The sequence below is a fragment of the Malus domestica genome, chromosome 13 (genome assembly GCF_042453785.1).
Source record: "Malus domestica chromosome 13, GDT2T_hap1".
Taxonomy (NCBI): Eukaryota; Viridiplantae; Streptophyta; class Magnoliopsida; order Rosales; family Rosaceae; genus Malus; species Malus domestica.
In genome coordinates, this window is record NC_091673.1 from 17,666,317 (window position 1) to 17,679,101 (window position 12,785).

General features: G+C 44.7%; 1 protein-coding gene across 1 annotated transcript; it reads right to left on the reverse strand.

Annotated features, from left to right (window-relative positions):
• Positions 1–4,480: 4,480 nt before the first annotated feature.
• LOC139190833 (uncharacterized) lies at positions 4,481–5,338 on the reverse strand. Its single transcript, XM_070811322.1, has one exon. The coding sequence runs from the start codon at positions 5,336–5,338 to the stop codon at positions 4,481–4,483; it is 858 nt and encodes a 285-aa protein (XP_070667423.1).
• Positions 5,339–12,785: the final 7,447 nt, after the last annotated feature.

Here is a 12,785-nt window from a genome sequence, read left to right on the forward strand (position 1 = left end):
CAATCCTTCTCGGATTAGAACTCTTTTATCTCAACCAATCCTATTCCCAATAGGACTTTGAACGTAACTTGTTATCAAACTTTATTCAATCTCATTATCCTGATCCCGTCATAACTCCTTTTCAAAACAGGATTCGTCTATATTCCAACTTCCCATATGATATGGCCAAATTTAACCATGCGGCCCATGGACTAAATATCAATAACACCTGTACACGACTTCTGGGCCGAGAACGAATCTAAACTTGGCCTATCCGATACCGGGCTGAAAAAGATCTAAGCTCGGCCCAAAACAATATTTTTAGGCCCAAACATTGCCACATCGCTTCTAAGGTCGTCGATTTACACTGCCTCGACCTTGAAGAAGTGAAACCGACTCTCGGGAACCGTCCTCATGCGTGCTTATGAGACATAATCCCACGATCTCGATTTCCAAATCGTGCCACCACGTGTCAACCCCCTGGTTACCCTAGCAGTCTTTAATCATGATCCCTGAAAACACGCGACCGCCGAAATGTCTCTCCTGCATTAAATCCGCCATAACACGCCATCGTGTGTCCTAAATTCGTGAAAACCTCGATCCTTTCGCCTTAGTTTTTTTAGCATGTACAATGATTAGTATCACTCCCGCTTGATTCTACCCTTGATTTTGAAAATTAACCGTTTAGCCTTTCGTTCCCAAATGTCTATAAATACCTGGACTTCTCCCATTCGTACCTTACGCTTTTCAAAACCCTTGAAGTTTTCTTGCCGCTATGTTTTCAAAAAATCAAGAATTTCTATCATTTTATCTCAGAAATTTCTAACCTTTCCTCAATGGCCTCCTTTGTCTCAAAACTCTCTTCTGAGTGTAACAAGTGCAAGTATTTCACCGATCATCATGCTATCAAAACTCTACGTTTTGAGGGTGAGTCAAGCACTACTCACCAAGTTCTAGGTCCACTCTTTAAGGATACAGTGCCGTCATCCATCACCAACTTGTTAAAAGAACACTGTTAATTGGCAGATTTGCTGCAAGGATTTGATTGGTCGAAGTGGTGTCAGGCAAAACCCCAAGGATTTTGGCCTTCGCCCAATGCGAATTGGGTGGCTTCGAATGGAAAGATTCTTTGGTAAGGAGTGGAAAACTCTCGGTATTTACGACGCCATCAAGCTCTCTACCATGGAGATTACAATGGATAAAAAGCTTCTCATGGCAGCTCTTAGCCTATGGTGCTCGGCCACAAACACCAATGTCCTCCCATTCGGCCCTATAACTCCTACCATCCTTGACATCTCGGCTATCATTGGGACACCTCCTTCCGACATCCCAGTCGACGCTACCCTTATCGAATGCCCTTCCAATCTTGACCTCAAGGTGTTGTTTGACGGTCAGGCCGTCGAGACGTTAAGTTAGGAAGGTCAAGAGCCTTCAAAAACCGATGTTCAGAAATTGTAAAAGAATTTCCTGAACTACAACACCCTTATCCTCTATTTTACCAGTCGAGGAGAGGCTAGTCTGCGAAAAGGAGAACACGAGGCCTTCCTGTTTTACTGGTATAACAAATTCATTTGTTGTACCAAGTCGAACAAATGTTTGGTCGAGAACATGCCGGTGGCAGAAGCCTTGGCTAGTGGCCACTCTCTAGCGCTCAGCCCTGCTATCATCGCCAACCTTCTTCGTTGCTTGGCAGAGACAACCCTTAACAAGATTGTACTAACGGGACTTCACTTTCCTAGGCAATCGGGTACAAGCGGACGTGATCGCCCTGGCGGCGATTAAGAAGAAACTGGCCCCTTCTTCCAAGAAGACCAAACCCTCCGCACAAAACCTCCCGACCAAACGACTTCAACCTGTCACCGAGACAGCAGATGTAACTCCCCATCCTTCGAAACGCGTCAAGAAATTAGCGAAGAAGGGCGCTCGGGAGATTTATGTTATCTCCAGCTATACCACTAAGACGACCGTTCCTAGTGCCTCTCCTCCTGTTCCCGTACCTTAGGCTTCAACAGCTAACCGGCCTTCTTCGGCCAGCCCAGTAACCCAAGCTCAACCAACGCCTGAGTTTCCCGAGGTCATGATTGAGCTGGTTAATGTACCATCAATTATCTTGCATACAGCTCGAGAGTCAACAGGAGTTCCTGTTCTGGGGGAGATGACTCCTTCGATTGGGAAGGATCTCTCCAAGAACCCACGACATTTGACGGTTATCGTAGAAAAGGTACGATTATGTCGTCAAATCTTTCACTTATTAAGTAACTCATAATTATTAACACTTTTGTTTCAAGATGACGAGAGTGATGAGAGTCAATCTCGACCAACCCAAGCTCCTACTGTTGATCTACCCCCTGTGGTTGAGGTAGCTAATCGGGTCCAGTGGTCGATCGAGGAAATAGGCCTCTCGTCGAGCCTGAAGCGACGTTAGAAACTCTAATTCACCCTCAGGACCAAGACCTCGGCATCCCTCCTCAAGAAGTGACTTTGGCCTTCATAAGTACCCCTACCGCTTCTCTTTGGTTTCCTTTTTGCCTTAGAACTCTAAACCAGGAAGATACTAAATGTCAGGTGCCTACCCATTCTTTTCATCGAAAATTCTATGCATCGAAAGGTGTTATCTATATTTCCTGGCCGCCTCAGTGGCCATCGAATGTAGATAACCTCCATCGGTCATGTGAACTGAGAAGCAGTCTAAGACACTGGGCTCGGTCATTAAGTTCTTTAGGTTCGAGCAACGAACCTGAAGACATGGTCGAAGTCTCCTCTTGGCAGGTTTAAAACAAAACCTTCTTGCTATATTCTTTCGTGATTTCCTTGTGCTTAAACTGATTTTTGTGTGCAGCCTTCATAGGAAGTCGAGTTTAAAACTCTCTTGTCAAGCACTTCTAGAATGGTTGGCCCTTCGGCTACTACAACTGAACCTACCGATTCAGCTGCTCTGGTTCGGCTGCAAGAAGTTTTGTCTCTCTCGAGTCCTTGAGCACAAAGGTCTTGATTTGTTGGGTGCATGCCTAAACGACCTCGGAGCATATGGTCAAATGAGTGCCGAAGCCATCGTTCAGGCGTCGTCCACCTTGGAGCGAGTTCGGGAATCCTTCAGCATTTTTAAGAATGCTCTTCGGGCTGATGAGGACTTGAAAACTGCATTGGCCGTTCAAGACACTTTGCGTCCAAAGATCGACGCTTTAAAGGTGAAAGGGGAGATCCTGGCCAATCTCGACCGTCAAATGGCCGACCTCGCAAAACGAAGGTCGGTGATTGCTTCTGAGCTTGCAAAAGACTTTGAGTCGGGCGGTAAATCTTGTTTAACCGACTATGCGGCAAACGCGAAGCGAGTCGAGCAGCTGAAACTGGACAAGAAAAATCGGCAAGCCGAGGTCATCATGGGCGAGGTGCGGTGGTTGGAGCTAAAGGCCTTTCTTGAAACTCTTCTTCCTTCATCACCTTAGAATTATTTGATTGTAAACTGACTTATCATCGAAATGAAACGCGCTTTTATTTTTGCATCTCCCATGCGACATCATTGAAATGAAACGCACTTTTATTCTTGCATCTCCCATGTGACTGGGTAGTACTTTTTTAAGAACTTTCCATTGATTGGCAACTTGTGAATAATACCAGTTCGATCTCTAAGATGGTATGCCCTCTTGCCGAGGATTTTATGGACGACGAACGGTCATTCCCAATTCGGCGACCATTTGCCGAATCTGGGATCTTTAATTCCTATAGGTAGCACAGTTTGCCAAACTAACTCTCCCTCGCCGAACGTTTTTTGTTTAACTCTTTGATTATAAGCTTGTTCGGCAATTTTCTTTTGTGCCACTAGAAGATTGTAAGCGCCTAGCCGATCTTCTTCCAAATCTTCTAACTCTTGTAACATGGCCTGGTTATATTCAACATTGGACAGACTACTCTGCTCCATCAGGCGTAAAGAATTTACACTTAGCTCGACCGGTAACATCACGTCATGTTCATAGGTTAACGCATATGGGGTGGTACCTGTTGTCGACCAGGGTGAAGTCTGGTATGCCCATAAGGCTTCATTCAATTTTAAATGCCACATGCCAGGTCTTTCTTTTATCATTTTTTCAAGAATGCCGATCAAAACCTTATTACTTGTTTCGGCTTGTCCATTCGCTTGCGGATAGTATGGTGTGGATTACTTAAGCTGAATTTTTAAGCTCGTTGTATACTCTTTAAACCTTTCGACTGTGAAGACTGTGCCATTATCACTTATGATCGTTTCTGGTACGCCGAACCTAGTCACAATATGTTCCTTCACAAAATTGCAAACCTCCTTGGAGGTTAATTCGAATTATGATTTTGCTTTGACCCATTTGGTGAATTAATCAGTTACCACAAGTATCCATGCATGTTTCGCTGCTCAAGAAGATGGCGTAATTTTGCCGATCACATCCATTGCCCATCCTTTGAACGGCCAAGGTTTGATGACCGAATGAAGTAATTCGGTCGGGGCTCTTTAGATGGGTCCATGAATTTGACACTAGACGCATCTTCGTGCATACTCAATACAATCTTTCAATATGCTTGGCCAGAAGTAACCGTGCCGGCAAAGTAGCCAACGCATCTTGCGTCCTAATTGATGGGCTCCGCAAATTCCTTCGTGTACCTCTGTGATTGCTTGGGCGGCTTCTTGCGGGCCGAGGCATAACAGTAATAAATCGTCCTCGCCTTTTCGATACAACTCATTCTGGTACGAGACATAGTTTGTGGCATGGACCCTTATTTTTCGGTCGTGTTTGCCTCTGGGATTATCAAGGTATTGCATAATTGGCATTCTCCAGTCGTTTGGTAACGTCTCGACCACGCAAACATCTACAGGATCCTCATGTTCCAACAACGAAGGTAAGGACATTACTCGTGTACGGATGACTTGGTCGCGCTGAAGGACTTGTTGATTAACCAAAGCTGGATACGATTGTTGTAAAACGGGTATCATTGGTCCACACTTGCCCTCCAAGAGTTGTGCTCCGGAGGCTATCTGAGCAAGTTCATCTGCGACGGTGTTCTCACCACGGGAAATATGATTGAATGTGATATCGTCGAATGACTCGGCTAAGTAACTGGCAACCATGTGATAGGGCACCAGAGTGCAACTCATGCATCGAAAAGTTCCATTGAGTTGGTTAATCACAAGTTCTGAATCGTCGAAAACGAGGACACGAGCAGCGTGCAAATCATGAAGTACGCTAAGGCCGATAACAAGGGCTTCGTACTCGGCCTGATTGTTGGTACAATCGAAATCCAACTTAAGGGAAAAGAACCAACGGTGTTGGTGTGGAGACTGGAGGACGATCCCCATGCCGGCCAATATCGACGTGCTGGAACCATCGAAATACATCGTCCAATAATTGTCACGTGCTTCCACCATTCCATGTCAACATCGTTGCCCCCGAACCCATATGGAGAAGGGTGATGGGCTAAGAAATCAACAAGCGTTTGTCCTTTGATTGCTTTTTATAGGACGTACTGTAAACTAAACTCCGATAGTGCCAGTGTCCATTTCCCGATTCGACCTTTGACTATTGGCCGAGTAAGCATATATCGAATGACATCTGTCTGGGCGATGACCTGCGTAACGGATGGGAGCATGTCATGTCGAAGTTTGAAAGCGGCGAAGAACAAAGCCAAGCAAAGCTTCTCGACGGGTGAATAATTGATCTCTGAAGTATTGAGGTTTCGGCTGAGATAGAAAATAGCTTGTTCTCACCCAGTATCGATGTTTTGCGCGATGAGGCAACCGATGGATTCTTCGGCAGTGAAAATGTAAAGCTAAAGGGGTTTATCTCGTCGAGGCGGTACGAGGATGGGTGGAGTTACAAGAGCAACCTTGATTTACGTGAAAGCTGCTCGATGTTCTTCACGCCACTTAAAGTTATATGAGTCCTTAAGTTTCAACAGTGTAAAGAATGCCGTCATTTTGCCAGCGGAATTAGCTTTGAATCGGCGAAGAAAATTTATTTTCCTGAGCAATGACTGGAGTTGTTTTTTGGTCGTCGGTGGTGGGGCGTCAATAATCGCACGAGCTTTGTTCGTGTCGACCTCGATGCCGCGATGGTGGACAAGAAAACCTAAGAAATTACCGATCGACACACCAAAGACGCATTTGGCCAGGTTCATCTTAAGGTTATGTCGACGCATGCGAAGGAAAGCTTGCCGAAGATCATCAATATGCGTTCGGCGACTTTTCGATTTGACCACGACGTCATCAATATACACTTCTATGGTAGTGCCGATCAGTCATGAAAAATGGTATTCATCGCGCGTTGATATGTGGCACCAACATTTTTTAGATCGAATGGCATGACTACCCACTCGTAGGTTCCAAGTGCCCTTGGGTAGCGAAAAGTAGTTTTATAAACATCGGCCTTGACAATAAATATCTGGTTATAACCGGCATGTCCATCCATGAATGATAGCATATCATGATTAGCCGCGGCGTCGATTAGCAAATCTAAAATTGGCATGGGATATGCATCCTTGAGTGTTGCCAGATTCAAATTTCGAAAATTAATGCAAATGCGTAGGGCCCCATTTTTCTTGAGCACCAATACGATATTCGCTAACCACTCGACGTATCGAGCAGTTCGGATAAACCCGACATTTAACAGTTGAACAATTTCATCTTTTATGCCAAGTTGTACTACGGTCGAAAATCATCGAGGAGGTTGTTGAAAAGGCTTGCAACTAGGTTTGATACGTAATTCATGTTCGACGAGGGTCCGATCGAGACCCGGCATCTCATGATAACTCCAAGCAAAACAATCTTTAAACTCATGAAGTAATTGATGGAGTTCAACTTTCATGGCATGGGGTAATAATGCACTAATAAATAATGGCTGAGGATCGTCGGTCGTTTCAACATTTATTTCCTCTAGAGGATCCTTAACTTGGGGTTGGCTATCGTCGAGCTCGGCCGGTACGTTCTGAACTTTATCCAACGATAGTACCAGGCCGTTATCCTCTTCGGCCAACAATTCGATTAAGTTGATGCCCGAATGCGGGTGTTTGGAAATAGCACACCAATGGGCCAGCAGGTGTTTCATCGTGGATGAAACCGCGACCCGACATCTCTCGCTTTTGATATCAATCATCAGTGGTGGGGAGTAAATTGGCCAAACTGAGTCTCGCCGAATCCTGATGGACAGTCTCGGCGCCTACCTCGATGGCTTTCTGGACTGAGATCCGAGTCAACCGTCTATCTTCATTAAAACCCTATAGGGTAATATAGCCGACGTGATCATCATAATAGCGGGCCTGAATCATGTTGGTTTCAAACGGCTGAGTATCAACCAGGTGGACCACGACTGATTTACCGTCCCAAAAAATGAGAACTTGATACAAAGAAAAAGGAATGCAATTCTTTTGATGAATCTAATCCCTACCAAGCAGAGCATTATATTCGGTCTTGGAATCGACGATAAAAAATACGGTCATATGATTGCGGCCTGCAATGTTAACCTCTAGAGGGAGTACTCATTTGGTCTGAGACTTGTCACTGACAAAGCTACTCATAGTTATTCCTAAAAGAATGAGTTCATCGTTGGATCGTCGTAATGCTTTCATGACGGATACAGGCATGATATTGACCTTTGCTCCACAATCGACGAAAATCTTGGAGATTAGGTAGCCTTCAATATGGGTCGTGACATACAACGGTTTTAAATGCTGAAGATTAGTCGAGGAAGAACGGGGAAACAAGATGTCCAAGGCTATTTTAAGTTTATCGTTGCCATTTGTTGACTCGTCTTCAGTAGTAGTGACGAAATCAACTTGTGTTGCTTCCTCGGCGACCACATCACCGTCCAAGGAACTTGGTTGGTGCGTAGTCAGCTGAAATTTGGCAAGGAGAACATGGACCATGCTGATTACCATATTATCAAGGACTGAAGGGCCCATTGGATCCTGGTCGCCATCTTCCGGATGGTGGGGACTATAGCATCGTGTGTTGGAGCATTTGCGGCCATATCGTTGTGTGTCTCAACATATTTGTGCGCTTGTGCCACACAATCCGACTCTGTGTCCTTGTTGTCTTCGGGCTTGCATGCATTTAGTGTCGGACTTTGCTCCTGTCGTATTTTTCGAGCTCGTTCCTTATAGGCGATCCGGCATTCCTTATGTCTAAGTAAGCATCCAGATGTGCCACCCACTCTGTCTCATCGGTTGTTAAACCGGACAAAGAGACGGCCAAAAAAACTTCGAAGTGGTATTGAAGGTGTTGAAGGTCTTCAAGAGAAAAAGGGAGTTCGGCTGTATCAATATCCGTGTATGGGTCGACCTCGAAGCTGAGAACCCTAGCATCTCAAATGTGCTGGAATCTGGCTTTTATTGCTAGATCAGTGGTTTTTTGGATAACCTGCTCATCATCGGGGCAAGTTAATGCCAAGTCAAGAGCTTCTTGGCAGGCCTTGGGCAACCCATACAAGTCGTTGGCAGAATATTTCTTGTGAAATTCTTTCATATATTCTAATGATTGGCCGAGGAATGAGGGGTGCAGATTCTTCCGAACTCTGATTAGTGGTTCTTTCAAAGGTAACTGGGGCAGTTGGCTTTCGGCCTCTTTCTTAAATTGCTCGAAACGAGCTTTCATTTCCCCGGCTGCTTCAATGGTAGTTTCGAAGTCCCGATTGGTTTCCTTCTGCCCTTGTAATTCAGCCATGATTGTTGGGGTTGGCCGATCATCTCCGCTTCCTGCCGTCTCTTTCGATTGCCATTTAGTGGCTGAAACAGGCTGGGCCGCTTGCCGTCAAGCCAGGCAATTTATACGCTGACGTCGACGTTTCTGAGATTTGGAAAGCACGGTATACATGCCGGTGGGAGAATTATAGTCGTACCAACATTGGTCACGTGGTTCAGGTGGCCTGAAGGTTTTTGGATTTGCTGATAAGCTCGAGCTACTGGAATTGCGTGAATAATAATCCTCGTTGTAAAACGGTGTATCGAAATCAAGACGCCGTCTGACCGATGTAGTATCATCTGTTTGTTTCCTTGGGCCGAGCCTATCGAATACTTTCTGGCGCTGGCCTTTACTATGTTCCTTTAAAGGTTTCGCCGTAATCGCCGATTGGTGTTGTGGCGTCAGCATCTGCATCGAAGGAAGTTTCCTCTTGGGCTCGATTAATACGACGCGTGCCTTACAATTGCTACACAGAACTATCGGCCCACCATTTTCATCTTCGCTGGAATCTGACATGGACTCGACTATGGCCGGTCCTGAGAGTTTAGTGGGTGGCACATTGGAAAACAGGTCGATCTTGATTCGAGATTGGGAACCTTTCTTTAGAATATGTGGTACGATTGGCCCGCCATTTTCTTCGTCGTTGTAACTTGACATGGGTTCAACTATGGCCGGCCCTGAGAACTTGGTAGGTGGCGCGTTGGAAAATAGGTCGATCTTGAGTCGAGGCTGGGAGCTTTGCTTTAGGATGTGATGTACTGGGGCAAACTCGACCTTCTCTTTCCATTTGCTTTTGGGCAAACAGGCGTCTACCATGCCAACTATCGCCAAAGGGAATGGATCCGTATCAACCGTCATGCGTTTTTCAGGAAACTTTAACTTGCCTTTGTCAATCCAGCTCTGGATATCATCACGAAATATGACACAATTGTTTGTGGCATGCTTGGTCGAGTTATGATATTTGCAATATGTCCTTCCTTTAAGTTCTTCGGCCTTGGGAATGTTATGCCCTGGCCGAAGTTTAATGATCTTTGCTGATAACAATTGATCAAAAATTGCTTCGGCCTTTGTGATATCAAAGGTATAAACTTTTGATGTCTTTACTGTTTCTTCAGTGGCCAAGCGGGTTTTGACCTTCTTGGAATTAATTTAAGTCAATGCCTTGCACACGTATGGTTTATCTATTACTATCTCGGCCGCATCCACACTGACGTATTGAGACTCCTCGCCTTCGATCGACGCATAATTGACCGTAGGGTTTTTGTAAATCGTCCATCGAGATGGGGGTTTCGACATCTTCTCTTCTCGGAGCAAATAGTCATATTGCTCGACATGCTAGGCTAATTCATACATATCCCGAAAGTTTACCCCCAAAAATTTCTTTTTGTATTCTACATTGAGTCCGTTCAAAGCAAGTCTAACAAATTCGACTTCAGGGAGAGGTACTCGGCACCAATTCCTAGCCGATTTAAATCTGGTAAGATAATCCATTGGTGACTCATCAGACGCTTGAGCCATCCTTGCCAACGAGGAAACTGACATTTCCATCCCTGGCCGATAAAATTGCTCGTGAAATCTCTCAACCAATTCCTCCCATCTCTGGATGGAATTAGGTGGGAGGTTGATATACCAGGCAAATGCTGATCCTGTCAATGAAAAGTTGAACAGCCGCAGCTTGTGAAAATCATTGTTGACATCTCCGCATTGCGCGGTGAAACGAGCCACATGTTCTAACGAGGATAAAGACGATTCTCCAGCGAAAATACTAAAATCTAGAATTTTGAAACCTTTAGGATATTCGAATCATTCCACGTAAACTGGATATGGATGGATGAATTTAGGGAACTTCGGCCCCTTTTTCATGGTCGAATCAATCATCCGCTGGACCTTAGTTATATCGACGGACTTTACTTCCACTATCTGGTCGGGTCCATCTGTCCTGCTACTCGATCCTTCTTTTTTTTCTAAGTCAATTAGCTTGAGCCGAGTAGGGATTGGCTCGGCATGTACTATTGGTAACAGATTATTCCTTGGTGGCAATTGCCGGGAAAGATCGAATGACCTGCCGTCGCAGACCTTGCTAACTAGTATTTCAAGCAATCTGTTTTGTACCTCACTGGTACTGGGTATCACGTCGTGCAGTTTATCGATTCCTCGACTAAACGTTTGTTCAACCGCCCGAGACTGTTCATCAAGTCGTCTTCGAAGAAACGATCTTGTTGGTGGATCAGAGCCTTCACCACCATCCTCATCACAGTCCTCCACTATCCCTTCATTGAGAACGCATGTGTGTTTGTTAGGGATTTCTAGACTGCAAAGCTGACCGCCCAGACCAACTTCCTTTTCTCGACGAGTTGCGCTTGTGGACTCAAGTGTCACGGCACTAAGGGGATTTTGTGCCTGTGATACACTTTGTCCTATGTTCTCAATTGCCAAATCGGTTGTTGATTTTCCCATAGCTGTTTTCTTTTTAACCGATCGTGTCTCAATTGGCATGAACTTCGTAGTTTTAGCACTGGGTCCCACTGGGCGTGCCAAAATGTTAACCCTAAAAACTACCAAGCCTACGTGGCGCGCATGCCAAGTAATCTATGAGCTAACTACGTCATTGGGTTGAATGCAAGGCGTGCCAACTCATCGGCCGAGCTCGGCCGAGGAGTAAAATATGCTGATGTTGTGTTGAGTGCACGGCCGACTTCTGCGTCTTGCGATTGCGACCGAGGAAGGAACACGTCTCGGCCTCTTGGGTTCTCGAACCTGAAGACAAGGCTACTATTCTTACGAAGTTCACAAATCACCGTCGTGATTAGGTCACAATAATGGTATTCGTCAGAGTAAACTCACGCCGAATCGACACCAAAATGTAAGGACACAAATACTCAAAGCGAATATATGTCTTAACAATAAACGTGGTTTGGCCATCAGAATGCTGAACTCTAAATCCCACTTGAGAGTATCCAATCATAAACTAACTCGGCGTGCAATGTGCCGAGCCTAATAAACTGTAACACCTCACTTCACCGAGAAGGCTAATGAGATGACCTCAACCAATAAGGATTCGGAAATCCTTTTCGACCAAGACTTGGATAGATAACCAGTCGCCCTCGACGTAGTGTTGTTTATCCAAACTGAAGATGCTACGAGGTCAGCTGATACTACGGCGACAGTGATATCTATGCCGACTGAAGATATCACCGGTTTCCTTCACAGTACTGTTTATCCAAACTGAAGATGTGTCGGCGAAAAGAGAAAATGAAAAAATCTCAAGGTTGTTGAGAGAATTTGCACAGGGCAGTTGTGTGTTGAATTGAATGGGGCTTGAATGATGCACAACTTCCTCTATTTATAGCGGCCAACCTGTATTGAATCCCAATCCCTCTCGGATTAGAACTCTTTTATCTCGGCCAATCCTATTCCCAATAGGACTTTGAACGTAACTTGTTATCAAACTTTATTCAATCTCATTATCTTGATCCCGTCATAACTCCTTTTCAAAACAGGATTCGTCTACATTCCAACTTCCCATATGATATGGCCAAATTTAACCGTGCGGCCCATGGACTAAATATCAATAACACCTGTACACGACTTCTGGGCCGAGAATGAATCTAAACTCAACCTATCTGATACTGGACCGAAAAATATCTAAGTTCGGCCCAAAACAATATTTTTGGACCCAAACAACAACATTAAATTAAATTAAGTAACATGAAACAACATTTTAAATAATAAATTATGTTTGACCCTATAATCCTTTGACTCTTGGTTGGAGATAGAGGTAAATATGGTTTTGTACTGTTTATTAAAATAATTAATATCTTGAATGGTCAAAGGGCTAAAATAAGCCAACTGGCCAGCCTTCAGTTAGAGATGACCTAAGCTCTAAGTTTTTTTGTTGGCTCAAATTTGTGAGTATATCATGTGCACGTCATGTACAAACAGTAAGTTTGACGGCAAAATTAGGCTCTTCTCCTTCCTCACCAAACTCTGTATTGTACTAGACCTCCTCCTCCTCAAAACCCACATGGGTTAATCTGTATAAGAACCTATATGGATTCACACTTTTACTTTGACCCTTATAAATAATTTTGATTCTGTTCATTGTTTGGTT